Consider the following 19,456-nt stretch of genomic DNA (forward strand, 5'->3'; position numbering starts at 1 on the left):
TGGTGATACCCTCATTAGTTATGGGATCACGATCGGATGCTACCTGTAACCCAAAATATTTGTAAATATCTGTCGCCTGGTAATTATGGGGTTTCACGAATTGCCTTACATCATTTCTCCGCGTGAGACACGGTTGACAGTAAGATGATGATATCTCGCTGGCTTTGTGACCATCATTATGACGCGATAGACCCCTATTTCGGATTGAAGCGGGTGATATATATTGTCGCCTCTTCAACTAGAATTTCAATTGTAACGTAATGGACGAAATTTCTCGTTTTGAACTCTTAATCGAACAATACGAAAAGTAATCAGTACACTTACACACATCAATCGTCAATATAGCCATGTCGACTGGTGGTACAGGCGGAAACCCGATCTGGGGGTTCAACCAAGGCGCCGCGAACGCGCAGCCGAGCGTGGATCAATCAGACGACCCGGATCCAAAGGGAACGGCAGCCGGATATGTACGTGTGTCCTCACTTACACCTAAAACACACGTATCGAAAAAAAAAGAGACTGACAGCTGAGTATGAGACAAACAGGTTCCCGACCAAGGAGAAGGCAAGTCCCTCCTCGGCTCCCTCAAAGAAGCCTTGAAACCGGGCGATGCCAAGAGGCAACAGCAGCAACAGCAAGGCTCGGGACACATGGGAGACTTCACGCACGACGGCCGACACGGCGGTGTGGAGGAGACCATGATGCGAGGGCATCGCGACTACGACGAATCCCAAGAAGGGCCTCAATCCCATCGCAACGGCATGAGGACCGGCGGCGTGGTCGAATCCGTGATGCCCGGACAGAAGGACCACGTCAACAAGGAAAAGGGCGGCAGCAGTATCCTGGGAGCGATGAAGTCCGCCGCCGAAGACATGCCGGGCACGCTGAGGAAGGCGATGGGTAGCCAGGATTCGGGTATGAAGAATAGTGGAGGTATTACCGGGAAGACGGAGCGGAACTCTAAGTTCGATAAATTCCCTGCTACGGAGAATTATCTGGGCCCTCAGCCCGGCGAGGATAGGGACGCGGCTACGCGGGTCTCTGCGTTTGATTCTCAGGGGTCGGTCGGGCATCAGTTCTCGGTACGGTGAAAGTCATGATAGGGGGCTCGTGGATGTCTTGCTAACGTATACCACCCATGCAGTCCGAAGGGCACATCGGCGGTACAGCACAGAAGGTCGGCGGCCCCTTTTCGAAGGAGGGCGCAGTCGGTCGTCAGTTCACTGACAAGGGATCCGTGGGCGGAACGGTCCAAGACACGATGGGACATGGGGATGCCACGAGGAAAGGAACTTGAGTGATATTATGTGGTTATGCTATAAAATAGTCAACGGTGTATACAGGCGTAAATGTTGGGGATTATATGTGTTTGCGGATATTAGATTATTTCACCTGAAGTGTGATATCTAACTGTGACTAATATGTAAGTAGATATTGTGAGATGGTTGGCATGACTGTCTAAACGTGATCTAACTCCTGCCACGACCATGTCTCTGCCGCTTTTGAAGACTATTCGAGAAAGGAGGGGATTCAATGGGAGCTCGAACTTCAGAGACATAGAAAACGCCCGTTTCCTAGTTCATGAAGAAGAATCTGTGTCATATATCCTGATATAAAATGGTTGTCGTTCTTTTATACCAAACGTCTATACAGGAGCATCAACATCCATCTCGGATCCGCGAGATTTTTCGATCTCTTCGATTTGGCGCAGCTTCTCCTCTTTCCACTTACGAAGCTCTTCCCTCTTCTGGTCCGTCATATCCCACTTGCTTTGTAGCATAGTATCGCCTCTCTGCACATGGAGTTTCTCGCCAAAAGGCCGCTCGTCGCCATCCTCAGTTTCCGCATCCTCGTGGCTTACATCTGCGGTTTCTATTTTCGCCATGTCCTTGATACCAGCAAACCACTCCTCTCTCTGCCACCCACTCTCCACTACCTTGGCAACGGCGCCGTCGACGTCCCTTGACCTAACATCCGACCAACCGATCCAAAGCTCATCCTCATCCATACCCACCACGTTAACATTTTCCTGCGCTTGCCCCAGGGCCCCTAGAATCGCTTTTCGCATGCGTATGTACTGCGGATCATCCAACTCCTTTCCCTGCTCCAACACGTACAACTGCGAAGACACGAGGAAGTACACAGCCGCAAGCAAAGGCGTCAAATGCTCATTAACCCACTCATCCTTCGTCCGCCTCCCATGCGGCGAAGCAATCGTCTGCATACCCGCCAGGACCGTCCTCCCGATCCGCTCCTCATCCAACTCCTTGCACATAAACTGTATCGTAGGACGCACCCAAGCCGGCAACGCGCTCACAGCACCTCCCGCCTTCTTCTTAGACGGCAGCAGCGGCGGCGGTTTCCGCGCAGACCGCGTCGGCGTGCTATCTCCGTTCGCCGCGGCGGCGGGGGACCGAAACTTGGCCAGCGACTCCTCTTTATTCGGCGTCCCGCGCGAGGGAACGGAACGCTGGCCGCCACCGCCGAATATGCCGGCGTCGCGCAGCTTCGAGCTCGGCGTGCGGATCCGTCCCGTCCTGCCCACGGCGTGCGCGGGTAACACGTGGTCGAGGTGATTGTACAGCCTCTTGTAGATGCGCGGCGGCACGGGGGGGCGCGGCTGGATGGGCGGGAGGTCGAGGGGGATCTTTAGGCGCTCGCAGGCGATGTGCGCGCAGGCGTAGGCGCGGGCTACTTCCTCTTCGGCCTTGAGGGTGCCGGCGCTGTGGCGCGATTGCGTGAGTAGCGAGGAGGCGAGCTCGAGGAGGGGTTGCGGGAGGTCTTTGGAGTAGGTTGGGAGGAGGGATAGGAGTGTGGGTTCTAGGGTACGACTCATTTTGATGGTGAGCCTGGTTGCCCTTTTTTAGGGCAACGGAACCAATTCGTATCCAAAGTGTAAGAGACTCGCTTGTCCAATCCCAGCTCAAGCTTTGTCGCGTTAAGACCTGTGACGTATTTCAGAAATGTTGGAGTTGAAGATGGATAGTGACAAAGACGGTATGGAAGATTGGGAGCTTGGAAGATCGCTAAATAAACCCCTGGACGCGACGCGGATAGGCTAAACTTAGCGGAGATAACCCCTGTAGCTTGGAGCTGTCCCTGCAGAGAACGATCGTTACAGGGATCGCCTGGACGATGATCTCATTAGCGGTTCTTCAATGTTGTTCCTTATCCACCGGCTTTAGCTTATCTTGCAGGCGTTGGAGCCACCTAGACAGATCTGTGGGTGTGACTTCCCCGGTTCAAGTTCAAGGCTGTTTCCTAGTCTTGTTGTTCTTATCGAATATCAATCGAAACGAAACGTCGAATTGGGACTTAGCTTCCAAGTTTATTCTTCCTTTCCTCTTGTCGCAACTTTTTGTCCTGGTTTTCGTGTTTAACATACCTAGTAGCATTTGTTACAACTGGCAACTTCGCATCAAAATGCGCGCTACGATCCTCGTCGCAACCGGCCTCGTCTGCCGAGCTCTAGGACACGGTAACCATGGCGGTTCGCAAAAGCCAATGGTTGGCGAAAACGCCAATTGGATGACGAAGCACATGGCTGGTAAACTACTATTCTCTTTAATGCCTACTAAGTGATTCCTCTAATCCAGGACAGAGGAGCACCATATTGGCGACTTCGACGCCTCGTCTTTCTTTGTCCTGCACGATTACGACGCCGACGGCCATTGGGAGGCGGAGGAGATCCTGCGCACGTATGGATTGATGGACGAGTCGAATAAAAATGTGCCGCAAGGGCGCCGCGACGAGATTGAGCACGAGTTGTTGCGGTTACTCGACGCTGACGGAGACGGGTTCGTGACACGCGACGAATTCGTTGCTTTTATCGACTCTGGCAAGACGCTGCCCGACATGGGTACGGGGCCTGGTCACCACGGCGACGACGAGTACGAGTACGAGATTCACCACTGGGAGAAATACCATGACGAGAACACCCCCCTCGAGGAATTGAATCATCCCGAGGACATTGAACACTTCAAGAAGCACGAGATGATGGAGGACGCGGAGGAGAAACTTGAGAAGCTCAACAAGATGACTATCGTAGAGGATAATATCCCGAGCAAGTTTAGGAGAGGCAGCTAAGATATTTAATGATACCCCTTAATTTTCGGGAGTTCTGGGTTGGATGGCTAGCATGAGGACATGATGTCAAGGGTTGCTGGCTTGGTGCGATTTAGGAGGGGACATACACGATTTACGAAATGGGCTGGCTGTTCAGATGCGTATGATGATGCATGGTGTACGATACTCTGTCATGTTATGCTACTAGATCTTGTAATATGCAGATCGAAGACGCAGTGCCAGACTCCCGGTGCGAACGTTTTGACAAGCTCTGCGTGTTCTACACGAGCTGTTCTGCCGCAGCCGTCCTTACGTCTTAGGTCTAAGAAATACTGTTCAATCTCCTCCCTCCGTCTTTCAATATCGGCCACTCCTACATTTTCATGTAAATGCAACCACGTCTCCTCTTCTTCACTTCGCGTGGCAATATCCCAAGAGTCTTTCCAAGAGGCTTCGCTAGAAGGTAATAGACCGCAGTTAACATGGAGGACGTTTAATCCGCTTAACTCTCTTATTCTCCGCGCAGCATGTCTGTTATCCTCAAGGAAGACTATTATTTGTTCGCCGCCGCTTACCAGCTCTTTCATCGGCATGGCCAAATCAACCTCATCCTGAACAACTCGCACCGACCAGCCATTCCCCCTGGCGCCTCGACGCAAGCCCTCCACGCTCCACGGGTTCAACTCCCAACACAATACTCGCATACCCAGCTTCGCATACGAAAAGGTGAAGTAGCCTATTCCCGCGTACAGGTCGACCGCCAAAGCATCACGTAACTCCACCCCGTTGCTGCTTGGGGATCTGCCTTTATGGAAATCCAGCAGGCGCGCCTTTTCCTTGATGTTGCCCCGGCTAAACATCGTCCACCGCGGCGCCCAGGTCTGGAAGATCCCGTTCTGCCGAGTCGAGACCCAAAACGCGGTCTCGAAATCCGACGGTGTTCCGGAGGCGGAGGCGGGGCCGAAGTCGCCGTGGAGGATCCGGAGACCGGTCGGGCTGCGCAGGATATTTTCTGGTGCTCCGACATGCTCCGCGTTATTGCTATGAAGAGCCGCGGGAATGCCCTCGTTGATGGCTAGGTGGGTCAGCCGGGCCCCGAGTCCACCGGTCTTCTTTGAGATCTCCGCTAGGATTTGTGTCCATAGTGCGTCCGCCTGTTCGACGGACAGGCTTGAGAGACATTCCTTCCACGCGTCGGCGTCGAATGAGCCGGCCGGTAGTAAGACCATCGGTTCATACGATGTCCATCGCTTTGGGGCCCGAGCAACTAATTCATCGAGCTGAGATTGGGATTGTTGGGCTGGCGCTATGGAATTGAACCATGTCCTAACTGCGATCTCGATGGGATTTTGAGATGACAGTTTCTTGCGCCCCGGTTTGTGGTTTGCTGGTTTCATATTTACTTAGTTTTATAAAGTCATACGTTGGAAATTGAATGTATAGAAAGTTTGGAATTGAAGAAGCTAATCCGTGATTTAATCGGTAGTTGATTGGTGGAGCGGCGGCGTTACGCCCCCCTTTTTTCAATATTTTAGTTGCTCTTGGACTTGCAGCGGCTGCAACTCATAAATATTATATTCATGACAATCTTCACCATTGACAAATAGGATTTAACCTTACTGCTTTCTAGGACACTATCCTTATTCTAAACATGCCTGCCCTTTGATGTTCTCATTTTGATGTTCCAATCTTTCCGTCCGATGTTAAGAGAGAAGTTGAAGTATTCTATTCAGATGAATTCCAACAATAGCTTTCTCGATTGCCACCTTGATCAGCCCCTGATTTGAGAATCGAACGACTAAGAGATATTTCCAGATCTGGCAGATGTTATAAGCTACTGGGGCAGTGATTGGATGAGCAACTAGTGCGGAGAGAGCGGATAGGTGCCTACAGGTATGTGTGCCGTTAGCCGTCCTCCCCCCCTATTCAAGAAGATTTTTAATATTCCATGCTGGGGCTAGACTATGACCATGAACGAGACTTTCGAGATTCTCAGTTTGCTATCCGAATCACAGTTTTGCTTCAGTCCATCTAGATAGATACCTATACAGATTGAAACATGACTGTTCTTCGTAACCCATGATTAGATTCCATCATACAGATTCCTCAGCCTTAGAGAAAGCTCGGGATTTTTTTCTACTTAGGTAGCTTGGCGTTTGCGTGAGCACTGCATGAGGTAGATCTAGAGATATGCAGGTGAGAAGATGTCAGGCACACGATTGGGCGCTTTGGCCACTATAAATGCATCTTCTTACAATGAAAAAGTTGGCGGCAGTGAGGATCCCTGAATCCTAACTCGTAACCTTTTTTAATTGGTTGCCTGTTGGACGTTAACAGCTGAGATTATGGTTGCGATGTCCGTTCCAAGCAATGAACGCCAAACGAGCTGTCTGGGCAGCGCCTGGGCATGTTATAGCTGGCATACTAGTAGGCACTTGGATGCCTCGGAAGCCTGTTTGCTCGACTTTTTCACAGTCACATCATTACAACCGTGGGGCTGTGTCGAGGCATCAGTGATGGCAATGACAAGCCCATGCTTCCGTTTTAAAATAAAGAGTTTTTTCTTTTCAATTGTTGATTATTTGCGGATCTCGAGATGATCATTCGTTCGTTTATTCATTCATTCATGAAGCATATCTTAATTCATCATGGAAGTTGAGAAAAAGAGATCATGGTCTTCGCGCCTCTCTTTCCTTCGCACCAAACGGGCAATCTTTGCCTTGACCTCCTTGGTAATCGTCTCGGTTGTATTGATCGGTGAGATCTACCATTTTCCCCTACTGATACTGTCATTACCACCTAATTATCCATTTGCTAACGTGTATACTCCAGCTCTCGGCGCGACTCATGTCCTTCGACCTGACCCTGGACCTGATCCTAAATCCGATGACAACAGTAGCCTTGGTGATGATCAGAAACTGAATGGCACTAACACGACAGCCGATGGAATCATGACGGCAGCAGGAAACTGGAAGCCGGAGAACTCGAGCAGCATAGCTCAAGGCACACCACTCCGCATCATGTCGCTTGGCGCCTCACTAGTTCGAGGTGAATTTTCAACCGATAGCAACGGGTTTCGCAAGACAATGCGCGATCAATTGGTTGAACTTGGTGTTCCCGTCAACATGGTAGGGTCCCAGAGATTCGGCGACATGCTCGACAACGATCTCGAGGCATATGGCGGCAATCGAGTCAGCCAGATCTATGAGCATGCTACCCATATTGTGCCTCAGCTACAGCCGAACCTGTTTCTGATCCAGGTGGGATCAAATAACGCTCTTCAAGATCTGGATGTCAATAAGACGGGTGCAGATATGGAGAACTTCATCGACTACTTGTTAATGACCTCGCCGCGATCTACTGTGTTGTTTAGCACATGTCTGACCAACACGGTTCCAAATTGCGAACCCAAGATTCTAGATATCAATCAGCAATACCGCGAGCTCATCAAAAAATACCAATCGAAACCAGTGCTGTTAGCCGAGATGCACTACAGCGAAGGGTTCCCCGACAGGCCGTTGCCTTCGGATATTGGGCCGGACGGTACGCATCCCTATGATTACGGGTATGGTTTGATGGGATCCATCTTCACCAAAGGTATCCAAGAAGCAGATAGAAAGGGGTATCTCCGATGGCCGGTGGAAAATGGATTGGAGAAGGACGGAGATGCTGGGCGAGCTGGAGCGACTACGACCACAGAGGAACTGCCGCCATCGACTTCAACTAGCACGACGAATCCTTCGACAGCCACATCGTAAATTCCAGGTTCGACTATTCAACATCAACATACGATGGCTTTGAACTTCGTCTCGTAGCGGCGTCTAGACTATGTCTGCAGTGGTCGCATAGGGATCTGTTGTTGACAATCCTCGCCCAATCCAGTCGCACATATGACGATGGGACGGCAACGATTACCGGAGATCTACGATAACTAGAAACTTGGCTTCGATGATCTTTCGATATCTGGGGTTTTTAACTATTTGAGCCGGGTAGCCCTGCCATTGAAAACGAGGTTTAAAGTGTCTCGATCCTGGCAGACCTGGACATAAGAGGTCGCAGCGTTGTGTCGCGAAGAAGGGACCAGGATCTTGAAACGTCGTATCGCGAGCTGCTAACCCACCCAAATTGACCAGTGAATCGACGGCATGATAAAGTCACGATTAGGTACTGTTGTGATATCGCAACAAAACTCAAGAATAAACTAAATTGAGCAACAGTGCGTGATTTGATATTCGGTTTTCGCTTCATATTGTATTCTTCACATCCAATATGGTGATCATCTAATATGCGCTTGGCATACGCCCGTCGTCGTCGAGCCGCTAAAACGAACCCCCTGTCGGCCGACATCCCAAACGAGGTGTCTCAGACTTGGGTCGAAACAACTTCGGTTACAGCTACCAAGTACTCTATGAAGGACATAATATGGGGTCAATAGAATTCTTACTATTCTTGCTCTTAAAATCTATCCATCGTACTGATCCTCGGCATCTCCAACTTCCTTTCTCTCATACCATTCTCTCTTAACCTTACCTAATTATTTTTATTTCTTATTCTTCTCATTCGATTCCCCTGTGTAGATCACAATGGGGTCCCCAAAAGCTCAGTACGCCAACTTGCCGCACGTCGATGACCGTGATGACTCGAGGTCCAGCACGGAGGTCGAGGATTCTTTGATGGGCGATGAGAAGCAATGGCACGATGTAGAATTGAACAGGCCGAGGACGCGGACGCGGACAAGCAGATTCATCGCAGCCCTCAAGTCAACGAGATCAATAATTGATACTGCATTATTATTTATAATTCTGGCATTATTAGTTCGAGATCAATGGTGGAAACCTGCAACCGAAGGAAAGGAAGTCGATAACCCATGGCAATTCGGCCAAGACTTTACGGGAGTTGGTCCTAGGCGTATGTTCGGTTTCCAATCGAAGCACTCCAAGTTTATTCTAACGTCACCTTCAGTTACCTCGAAGATCACAACATTCAAAAGAGATGAATCATATGCGCCGAATAACACTGCAGAATTCTTCTCAGATGAGGTACTGCAACGGTGGAATGATCTCATGCCCAGTAAGTAAATAATTTTCTATCCATCTAGAAGACCGAGTAATTCAGTGCTAACTATGTATCAGAGGGCATGGGGTTCGTCTGGGTGAATGATACAAACAAGTATCACGATCTTCCCCACCCAATCGAATGGCCTGACAAGACCGTCTTCACCACCTCAGCCACCCATCAATTACATTGTCTCGTTAGTTTGCCTATCAGCCTTTGATACACTAGAAAGTCTGCAGTGGATATAGCTAACAACGACACCAGTTTGCCATTGTCCAGACTTACTCGGGTCTGACGTCCGGCCACGAGATACCCGACGACCACCACTGGCATATGATCCATTGCTTCGATTACATGAGACAAGCCATCCAGTGCAGCGCCGACATGGCTCTAGAGGGGCTTGAGACAACCTTCCCGGACCACAATGGTGGATCTGACGGTTGGGACTCGAAGCATGGTAAGTTTTCCACATCTACCCATAAGTACCTAGCTAGTCTTTCACGAAACTAATCCCTAATGCAGTATGTCGCGATTGGAGCGATGTTAAGTCGTATCTCGAGAGCGTACGGGCATATGACGACCAACTCATTTACTGATACGATAACTCACTTAAAAAAGCGGCAATGGGGTTCGGAGCATTGGGTTTAGTCATTATATATTCACTATCTTACATACCTCTAGATAGGTATCTATTGGGAATTCAAATCCCTTCCCTTGAGATGAACCTTCATAAATATTAAGAGCTTCTCTTCCGGGACATCCTCTTCTACGTGTCTATAGCATAGAAGGCTTCGCGACAAGTGAACTCGAACATAAATACTGCAAGAGATGCTTACCTATCTGGTAGAGATATGGGTATATTATGACAAATGTGGAGCGAACTCATCCATGTACTGGGTCATATCCACGACCATGTTTTCAGTCTTTCTCTTCTCTTCATCGGCCTTTACCTTCTCTATGGCAGCGTGTTTCTCTGCCTCTTCCCTCCTCTGCTCCTGCTCTTCCGCAGCCTTTTCTGGATAGCATATAGGACACGTCTCGTCGATAACGGGGTGAATTGGGGTGCCAGCCTTGGTAAACGCACTGCTCGTAACGCGTATAGGATGGTACGTTTTATTGCTGTACATCCCGAGTTTCGCTCTCGTGCACATTTTTATTGTAGACTTGTTGTGTCGGGCACTCGCCGGTCTACCGCATCTCTTGTAATCTTCAACTCGACTTTCACACATCGTGCTGTGTTCTGCGACAGCAAGGTATCTGTGGGAAGTGTTCTTACCTAGTATCTAAGACGTCGAATCCTGTTCAGCGTAGTATTGTGGCGATTTCTAGAGAATTCAAGAGAATGTTACTACTGAACTCAACGATGGGAGGAGTACACAGCAGGCGAATGGATACTTATCTTGGAACATTTTAGACTAATACTTAAATATCATATGTGCTTGAATAGTCCTTTTGTTCCTTAACAATAACATGATATTCTAAGAAGGGTATTGTTCGCCGTCTCATTCTACCTTTGTCACGAAAATAGGTCTAACGTCTTTGTCTTTACCAAGGCCCATTGGGCTTCGATCGACTGTCCTACTGAATGATAATACCCGAATTCCCCTCAGGATTGGCCAACGTCAGAGGCGTCTTAATTTCCTTCGTGAATTCCCAATCAAGTAACTTGAGCCCCCGATGACGATGTCGTGTACCCACTCTTGCAGGTTGATGCATTATTCCGTTTGTATCCACTTAGCTGCATCGTCGACTGTTGTAAGTAGTACAACTACGTCAATGACAAGGTGATAGAAAACGTCTAGTTGATGTACTTATATGGTTGAGCCTAAAACTTTACTTCTACAAGCCTATAAACATAATATATAAGACCCCTCGATCTGACAATGGCTTTTTTATATCGCAAAGGGATGAGCAATGTCGTTCGAGAAATATCAATCAGACTGACCTAGCTATATTCGAATCCCTGCTTTGCCAAGCCGGAACACGTTCCGTTCTGCGACTCTATTTAAGCTTGTTTCACCAGCATGGGCGGAATAGAACCGACTAACCTGCGCTCGTCTACCTACCTAATATACAAGAGCTGCGATGTGCGTGTACAGCCACACAAGCTCATAAGAGTAGATATCTGGGTGGCCTAGAATGAAGACGTGACGCGAGTTTCCTCTAATGTCATGGTTTCATGAGAAGTCAAATTTTGGACACTTTCGCTATAACATGCGTTAGGATCTGAGACTTGAGGGCATATATAGGTCCGTTTATCATTCAAACTCTAGTATGAGCCATGGTAACCTGTAAGCAGATTATGGCCTCAACCTCATGCGCAATCTAGATTTCGCCATGATTGGATTAAAGCCCAGGTCCTACTTGATCTCCGAAATTTACCTATATGGATTTGTATGCAAGTCGGTCCTGATTTGAATCACTAGTCTCATCGAACACACATGATAAGATATATATACATGCAAAGCGTAGCCAGCTCTCTAGCCTCACTATTCGGACTTATTGAACCATATCCGAGGCTAGTGATGATTCCTTAATAGACTAGGGATTCGGAACCATGGAATTAGGTAAGGGAGTCTGGTCCTCGGATCGGAGATAACCCAATCAATGAAATAGCCCGGATCAAGTGCGGATTCTAGAGGACGTATATCCCTAGCATTTCTGCCTTGTTTAAATGATAGTCGGCCAGTTCACAGACTGGAAATAGCCACGTAGGAGTCTGCGGTGCCGGCCACGCCAATAAGGAATAGGGCGTATGCTATGACAGATGTCGGTCACTAGACGACGGCCGGTCGGAGCCACTTCACTACTATAACTCTTTCATCTAGCGCGGAACGTATGTTCGACGGCAAAGTAGTAGAGCGGTACCACAGACAGGATAGGTAATCAAGACATTAGGAGCCAAGTTCGGCAATATAGTATCTGGTAGGCTTCGAGTTCGAGGTTCGCGCCTATCGAGGTTTGGGCATACGCAGGTCAATATCTTGCTATAGATTTCGAGCCAGTAGTCATCCTTACGATATTTAAGTCTATAATGCTTTTCCGTAAGTGGAAGGTCCGTAGCACCTTCAGGGAAGGAATAGGGAAGAAACATAGATGTGGTCGGTTTTGTCATACCCATCGGATCCGAGTGGGTCTCCGGACAACCGCGATTGCACGTGTAAACCTAGGAAGGTGTACATATGTACCTCGGTATACAGTTATACAATTATGATTGAATTCATTAGTAGTACTCCTTTGCCACATAGAAGCAAGGGCTGGGTGATGTCTCAAATTTTCAAGCACGTGGTCATCATGGAGAGTGCTGAACTGAGGTTTTATGGAACGGATTTAAATAATCATATTGGCAAAATCTTACGAAAAATGTAACGTTAGGCAATGCATGTGGTATGTATGTGATGTAGGTGATTGTAAGCTTATTTCCTACTTGGTGACATTTCGGTATGATCAAACTTCGGAAAAAAGGCCCCCAATTGAGACAACCTGAACGTTATGATAAGAACAATAGAACAATAGATAGGACCAGATTTCTCAACTGATCCTGGAGGAACACAATAATAGGGGCAATAGAAAAATAGAATCAACAGCCACAGCAAGCCTCGAAATACCCGACATGAGGTACTGTAAATAGAATAAAGCCCCTTTTGCCGATTACATAATAAGCCGCTAAAGTTAGTACCTAGTAGCTAACGGACAGTTGGTAAGAACTCCCTAACTTCTTAACCGCTTAGCTGCTTAGGAGGTTAGATAAAGGTTTTATGTATGAAGTTAGGTCGGTACTAAAATACTACTACAAAGTACCAGACAATCCCTTTTAACGCGTCCCCCTGGACGAGCCATGCGCCACAATCGAGACGCGGAATTTGGCCGATCTAGACGTCAAAGAATTTCTGGTCTGAACCCTGACTGAACGTTTACACTAGTAAAACCTCCAGCTACCGACGAAACAACAAAGGAAAAAAAACTCCATACACGAGCAAACTTCACTAGTTCAAATCGATTCTGAACTAATACTTCCCGGATTTTTAATACGACCTACGAATTCTGTGCCGCATCAATCCCCTTATCGTTTTCCTGCCTTGACCGGTCCAGGACTGGACTGTGTCGCCTCCCTTCCCTCCTTTGTCTCCCCCAGTGCGACCGTGTCAGCGTGTGAGGGAAAAAGGCAAAGAAAAATAAGAGGAGGGTGAAGCAAGATGCAATGTCGTATCCACCGGCCAAGCGACAGCGATCTAACACGTCGCGAGAATCCGCCAACGGCACCCCGCAAACCACAGCTCCCGCTCTGCGACATCACCAAGTTAACCCAGGTCTCAGCATATACTCGCCCACAGGTTACGAGAATGGCGGTTACTCTCTCCAGCCTACCGCTCGCCAAGCAGTCACCTATAACCCTTATTCGCCTGGTCCGGTGACCAATTCAGCTGGCGGATATGCCGGGACGTATCAGACCTCGTCGGCAGCCTACAGCGCTGGTCCTTACAGCCCCCAACAACAGGCGAACAGTTTCGCGGCACATTATTCACAAGCAGCCCCTAATGGGCACATGGCCTCTCACCCTTCACACTATACGCAAGCAGGCGTTAACGGAATCCGCAATGGGAACTTTGCGGAAACACAAGCCCAGACACAGACACAGACGCTCTTACAAAGTCAATCACCGCAGCCGGGAACAGGTGGAACGTATTCACCAGTGCCGACGAATCACCATGTTACAAGCTACCAACACCAACAACCACGCACGAATCCTCCTACATCGACAATACCACAACATCCACAGCATCCTCTATCGCAGTATGGAGAACCATATACTACTCAACCTACCGCGCACGCCACGTCGTATCACACCAACGCCAATTCCTACTCAGATCCTTCCACCTTGAACTCGCACTTCAGCCCAGCACATCTACCTAGTCCGGCGCATCTACATAGCCCTGCTCCTTTACCGACTCCTATACATCAAAATGGTAACAGTCTCACACCTGAAGATATGCAAGATGACGACGACGACGAAGACGCGCTGGGTGAAGCGGCGGACGAGTCTACAGAGGTAAGCTAGGGAACATGCGAATAACTTCTAATTTCCAATTGTCAAGGTTCCAAATTTCTACCAGGAATGACCATCAAGCGAAACTGGAAAATATAGAATGCTAATATCCGCCCTATCCGTAGGTCTATACCAACCCCGATCTGTCGAAAACATCTATACCATCGATACCGTCTGTTCCTACGCCGCCAGTCGACACGTCATCCAGAGGTAGCCAGAGATTTAAAAAGTGCTCTTGTAAGACAGGGCGCGGTGATAAGAAGGCCTGCGTGTTCTGTGTGTGTAGCAAGCAGGGACTAAGTTGTAATCCGACCTGTTCGTGCGGTGACGCGTGCGCGAACCCGTTCACGGATCTGACGCAGTTCTTCGGCTCACCACCGGCATTCCCTAAGCCTTGCGGCGCTAACGCATGCTTCGCTACTTGGCTTTGTAATCAGCCGAACGTGGAAGAGCTGGACACGGAACTCATAATAGATATCCTACTCTACGATGACACATCGTGGGCATCCATTCAGAAGAATAACGAGCCGTTCAAGAAGTGGGAGGAAAGTTGGAAGAGGGCTCGTGGCGGTAAGAGAAAGAAGAACCGTGAAGATCGGGAGCGCCTCGAATTCGAGCTGCTACGGGGTGCTCTAGGCAATTGCAACCAGAATGACTTCTACGGCCACTGGTATAGCTTCTGTCAGGGCGGCTGGGTTCCTACTGATGCCTGGTACCATTGTCAGGAATGCCGCCTCTGTAAACCCAGTCAGGAATGGCATTGTGATAAACATAACCGTTGCACAACGGGAGGTGGCTGTCCTGAATGTGCGTCTGCCGTACCGTATGCCAACATGCTGGCATATCCAGATCCCGGCAGTTAAACTTGGGGGGTTTCGGGCGTTGCCCCGTACCTGGCCTGAAAAAAGCAATTGCTCTTTTTTATATTCCTCATTGCGGACGCTTCGGAGGGATGGACTCGGAATAGATAACGTGCGTTGAAGGGGGTACACAACAACGGGAATTTTACAAACTTGCTTATATATACCTTGCATCCGCGGCGAGAGTGCATATATCAGCATGAAGGAAACAAATGGGAGCTTTTAAACTTGTAAGCAGATCGATCAAAATCATGGCACGCACAGAAAGAAACTAGAGAGGATACTATTTATATACATACGAGGGCAGAGAGTGAAGGGCTAAACCCAGCTCTTGCGAATCACATTAAGAAAGACTACCTATATGCTGAGTCTCACAATGTCTATAGAGTTGTACGGAATACAGAGATGTGGATTGACAAATTGCTTGGTTCTCGTTAGCAATCAAGTCGAGTTTGATTTAGCCCATAGAGGTAGTAGCCCAGAAGGCTACATAGTCTCAACTTGGCAATGACCTGCTAGGCTTGAGTTCTTAGTAGGCACATAAACTCCCCTGAGGAACCTATCCTCTTTTCACTAGTAGGTGACGATCAGGGAGTTTAGTAACTGAAAGCTAGTAGATCTCACGAAATTCAACATAAACTCGGAGATCAATTGGTAGATTTCCTCTATAAATAAGGTATTGTTCCTAGTTCCAATGTAGATAAGTCGAAATCGCTTCATTCAGTCCACTCTAACAATACCTCGCGGCTCCGTTTATCTGCTTCATACGTATATTCTGAAACCCGCCATACCTACTAATCAATACAAATAGGATAATACCGTATGTACTCTAACCTTTGTGAAAGTATAGGTAGTTATAGGAGACCCTTAATGTAAGCCAACCCAACCCCTTGAAAAGCCGAACCCTCAAAGCTAGCCCGATTTTCCTACGGTAGACTCCGTTTATTCGCTAGGGCACCCATTCATCCCATTCTATTCCTCGTAGATATTATCGTCGCTATAGCAGTTAGCCAGCTCCTCGAAAGTTGGTAGATTAGTCCTCTGTCCAGAACTTACAATTTCTCCCCAAACTTGTCCCTCCCATCAGCGTCCCGATTCACAAACACGCTCACACTCGTCTGCCCGCATGCGAAGTCGCCGAAACCATCCTCGTCAATCGTGACTTCGCGATCGTTCCAGCCCAGCACGTCGGTCCATACTTCGCCGGCGTGCATCTCGCCGACGTGCATGCGCTTCTCGCCGGGCCCCGCGTTGCTGATCACGACGGCGCAGCCGTACTTCCGGTCCCAGGTGCCGTACCGTACCCAGCCCAGACACGTGGCGAAGTCGAAGTAATCGGCTTGTTCGCCGTAGCAGTAGAGTTTGCGCGCGAGGGCTAGCTTGGGGAGAGAGCCGCCGCAGGAGGGTGGGAAGGGGTGTTCGCCTTTTATGCCGTAGAGGTCGCCATACCAAATGCAGGGATAGCCTTTGTTGCGGAGGAGGATTAAGGCGTAGGCTAGGGGTTTGAACCACCCTTCGATAGGCGCTTCGAGGGCTTGGTAGGGTTGGGTGTCGTGGTTCATCACTAGGGTCTAGAGGTATGTATTAGTAACTACATCGTTTTCCACCAGTATCTAGTAGGTAGGTAGGTAGGTAGGAAGACATGGCTCACCACAGCGTTTACAGGCATCACAGACACCAGGGTGTCGTCAAACACTTGTCGCAGATCGGCACCGGAAGCTTTGCTAATCTGACTGAAGTTGTACAGCAGCGGCGCATCAAAAAGGGAGAATTTCCGGCCCATGCGGTCTAGATACCTCGTCATATCGTCGAGGCTATCCTTCCAAAACTCGCCCACGAAGAACCAGCCCTGCCCGTACGTCTCGTCGAGCGTGGTGATGAACTTGCGAAGGAAGTCTTCGCTGTAGTGCTTGATGGCGTCGAACCGAATACCTGCGAGCGGGATGTTTTCCGCCAACCACTTCCCCCAGGCGAGCACGTCTTCTTCGACCTCGGGGTGCGAGTAATCCAGGTCCGATCCCATGAGGAAATCGCTGAAACGCGTTAGCCGGGTTATTCGCCCTCAATCAGCCGGGCAGCGGCAGGCGAAAAGAATGCAGTACTAGTTGCCCTTCTCGCTGTCCACGTCGCCGTCCTCGGCCCAGCCCTGCGACTTGTCGCCCATGATCTTGTAGATGGCCGTCTTCTCGTTGCGCGCGTTGAAGTCGACGCCGCTGAAGTGGTACCAGTGGTACTTCATCTTGCTGTACTTTCCGCGCCGCCCCGGGAAGTCGAAGCCGACCCACGCGTCGATCTCGTACTTGTCGCTGACCTCGTCGTTGCGGTCGTCCGGGTCGACTTCTACGGCGAGACATTTCTCCTTGTGGTCTGCCGCGAACTTGTGGTTCAGCACGGCGTCGAAGTATAGGCCGACCCCGCGCTCCTTGGCCGTGCCGCAGAGCTTCATCAGCTCGTCTTTGGTGCCCCATTTGGTGGACACGGACCCCTTCTGGTCGAACTCGCCTAGGTCGTACAGATCATATACGTCATATCCGTTGCCCTGGTTGGACGAGGCTTTGCATCTGCGCTCCGAATTATTAGATTATATTAGGTTGTAGGTAAGCAAAGCAGGATGCGATAGTTGTTGGAGAGGAGGTAGGTAAGTCCTGGAATTAACTGACGCCGGAGGGATCCAAATATTGTCTATTCCCCAGGCCTTTAGCTGAGGAATATGCCTCTCTAGTCGAGTCCAGTGCTTCTGATCGGCGGGCACGTACCACTCGAAGCCCTGCAACATAGTCATGTTCTCCGGGGTGGGTTTCTGTTCGTCCGCCATTTTGATTTAATATATTATTTCTAATATGGTATTGTGGTAAAAAAAAAAACAGTATAGGAATAGGTAGAGGAATGATGAATGTTATGAGAAATATAAGAAGAGATGTGAGGACGAGATAAGAATCTAAGGGTAGGTAAGGTAATGCAAGTGCCACGGCCATTGAAGATAGCGTGGATCGTAAAGATGCATGTTCGATCTACAACCCGATCTATCTTAAAACCGGGATGGACCGAAAGTTGGAAGAGCCAGGCGCTTGGTGACATGCAGGCAGGTTCTGTAACCCATACTTTCCAGAAGCGCCATAGATTCTAGGTAGTTTTCCTCACCATTTCCGCCAGGGTATATGCCGGGTACCCATATGCAGGTCTAGAAAGTCTGCTGGGCCTGGTAGGTGGAGCTTGGGGGGGTTAATGTTGGCTTGGAATAGGTACTGTAGGCATGTATGTTACGCACCACGCACATGCATGGGTACGTAAACCAAGATATCTTTGTATGTACCTAACTTTGGTAAGCTGGGGCTTGAAAAAGCTGTGAGACTATTTGACAGTACCCGATATAATGTGGATAGGTAAGCGGAGGCCGTGGTAGTGACGTCAAGCTCAAATATAGTCCTTTTGCTAGTAATGACCCGGTCCCTGAGGGTACCTACGTACTCTTCAACATACTAAAATACACTTGTATAACATAAATATGCGTGGTAAAACGTCAAGCTCGTTTCGGCTTAACCGCTGCCTCGGGTCGTTTCGTAGGCCGACCTGTCATTGTCAGCCCCGTTTCGAGTGTCAGTGTTGGTTTGCCTGCATCCTCTGGTGACCAATAAGGAGTTCTCTTCCACGAAGTTGGCTTTCTTCGTAATTAAAACGGGAATGGGCTAAAGATGCGATGGTACTTTATCAATGGAGAGAGGTATTTTAAACAAACCACCACGAGGCACAAGAAGATCACTTACGTAGCGAATACATTGCCGAGGTAGGTACACAGATAGATATACGCCTAACCAACGTCGTGGAATAAGGCCCCAAGTGTAAGCAGTATGTACGTATTCGACGATTCACTTAGACGAACCGTCTGTCGATGTAACTGTCTTTCGGAGTCTAGTGGTCAGATTCACCTGCCCAGGTAGCATCATCACCACCTCAATCTACACTTGCAGTGGCATAAATATATTAGCTACAGCCAACACTCGCTCTACGATATAATATCGTGCAATAAGCTTGTCAGCCCCCAAGAGTGACAGACCATGGAGCGTAGATGAAGGTTGCACGTACTACTTTTATGGATACATAAATAGGGCTAGGACCTACCTAGCACCTATATGTTTGTATAAACGGTCATCAGCGGAGACGGCAAAGCAAGATGACCTACATATGTAAATCTAGTCTAGGTAGGTAGAACCAACATCACACGTAATATGCCAGAATTGGTACCTTAAGTATTCTCTTAAGGTGTGCAGCTGGGCGGAAAGGAGTCTGATTTAAACCAACATTCAAGGCGGAATCATGATAGGGAGAGAGGGAAGAAGGAAAAGGGAAAAGGGATGGAAGAAAAATCGACCGCTCACTTTCCCGCTATCTTGTATTTGTAATATTTCAGATTCTTCTTGGCTCTTTACAC

General features: G+C 48.9%; 8 protein-coding genes across 8 annotated transcripts; 5 read left to right on the forward strand and 3 right to left on the reverse strand.

Moving 5' to 3' along the window:
• The first annotated feature begins 181 nt into the window (after positions 1-181).
• F4807DRAFT_126649 (uncharacterized protein) lies at positions 182-1,471 on the forward strand. The gene is made up of 3 exons (XM_047992928.1): positions 182-467; positions 546-1,082; positions 1,145-1,471. Exons 1-3 carry the CDS (start codon positions 348-350, stop codon positions 1,295-1,297), a joined length of 810 nt encoding a protein of 269 aa, XP_047858912.1. The 5' UTR covers positions 182-347; the 3' UTR covers positions 1,298-1,471.
• Positions 1,332-3,006, reverse strand: F4807DRAFT_407884 (uncharacterized protein). The gene has a single exon (XM_047996400.1). It carries the CDS (start codon positions 2,834-2,836, stop codon positions 1,646-1,648), a length of 1,191 nt encoding a protein of 396 aa, XP_047858913.1. The 5' UTR covers positions 2,837-3,006; the 3' UTR covers positions 1,332-1,645.
• A 173-nt stretch (positions 3,007-3,179) lies between these two features.
• On the forward strand, positions 3,180-4,171 carry F4807DRAFT_126697 (putative calcium ion binding protein). Its single transcript, XM_047992930.1, has 2 exons — positions 3,180-3,547; positions 3,602-4,171. Exons 1-2 carry the CDS (start codon positions 3,424-3,426, stop codon positions 4,084-4,086), a joined length of 609 nt encoding a protein of 202 aa, XP_047858914.1. The 5' UTR covers positions 3,180-3,423; the 3' UTR covers positions 4,087-4,171.
• On the reverse strand, positions 4,172-5,486 carry F4807DRAFT_126698 (S-adenosyl-L-methionine-dependent methyltransferase). Its single transcript, XM_047992931.1, has one exon. It carries the CDS (start codon positions 5,460-5,462, stop codon positions 4,257-4,259), a length of 1,206 nt encoding a protein of 401 aa, XP_047858915.1. The 5' UTR covers positions 5,463-5,486; the 3' UTR covers positions 4,172-4,256.
• A 1,227-nt stretch (positions 5,487-6,713) lies between these two features.
• F4807DRAFT_456033 (carbohydrate esterase family 3 protein) lies at positions 6,714-7,823 on the forward strand (the record flags this gene model as incomplete). Its single annotated transcript, XM_048000822.1, has 2 exons — positions 6,714-6,822; positions 6,898-7,823. 2 exons carry the CDS (start codon positions 6,714-6,716, stop codon positions 7,821-7,823), a joined length of 1,035 nt encoding a protein of 344 aa, XP_047858916.1.
• An 825-nt stretch (positions 7,824-8,648) lies between these two features.
• On the forward strand, positions 8,649-9,716 carry F4807DRAFT_456034 (uncharacterized protein; the record flags this gene model as incomplete). The annotated part of the gene is made up of 5 exons (XM_048000823.1): positions 8,649-8,973; positions 9,028-9,135; positions 9,198-9,316; positions 9,385-9,577; positions 9,643-9,716. The coding sequence occupies 5 exons, from the start codon at positions 8,649-8,651 to the stop codon at positions 9,714-9,716; spliced, it is 819 nt and encodes a 272-aa protein (XP_047858917.1).
• A 3,248-nt stretch (positions 9,717-12,964) lies between these two features.
• On the forward strand, positions 12,965-15,209 carry F4807DRAFT_126753 (uncharacterized protein). Its single transcript, XM_047992932.1, has 2 exons — positions 12,965-14,170; positions 14,293-15,209. The coding sequence occupies exons 1-2, from the start codon at positions 13,322-13,324 to the stop codon at positions 15,028-15,030; spliced, it is 1,587 nt and encodes a 528-aa protein (XP_047858918.1). The 5' UTR covers positions 12,965-13,321; the 3' UTR covers positions 15,031-15,209.
• Positions 15,210-15,913: 704 nt separating this feature from the next.
• Positions 15,914-17,968, reverse strand: F4807DRAFT_126777 (glucan 1,4-alpha-maltohexaosidase). The gene is made up of 4 exons (XM_047992933.1): positions 17,688-17,968; positions 17,130-17,588; positions 16,679-17,060; positions 15,914-16,598 (listed from the first exon to the last, which is right to left on the reverse strand). The coding sequence occupies exons 1-4, from the start codon at positions 17,840-17,842 to the stop codon at positions 16,080-16,082; spliced, it is 1,515 nt and encodes a 504-aa protein (XP_047858919.1). The 5' UTR covers positions 17,843-17,968; the 3' UTR covers positions 15,914-16,079.
• Between the last annotated feature and the right edge of the window lie 1,488 nt (positions 17,969-19,456).

This window comes from Annulohypoxylon truncatum (genome assembly GCF_022578515.1).
Source record: "Annulohypoxylon truncatum strain CBS 140777 unplaced genomic scaffold F4807scaffold_2, whole genome shotgun sequence".
In the NCBI taxonomy this organism is placed as follows: domain Eukaryota; kingdom Fungi; phylum Ascomycota; class Sordariomycetes; order Xylariales; family Hypoxylaceae; genus Annulohypoxylon; species Annulohypoxylon truncatum.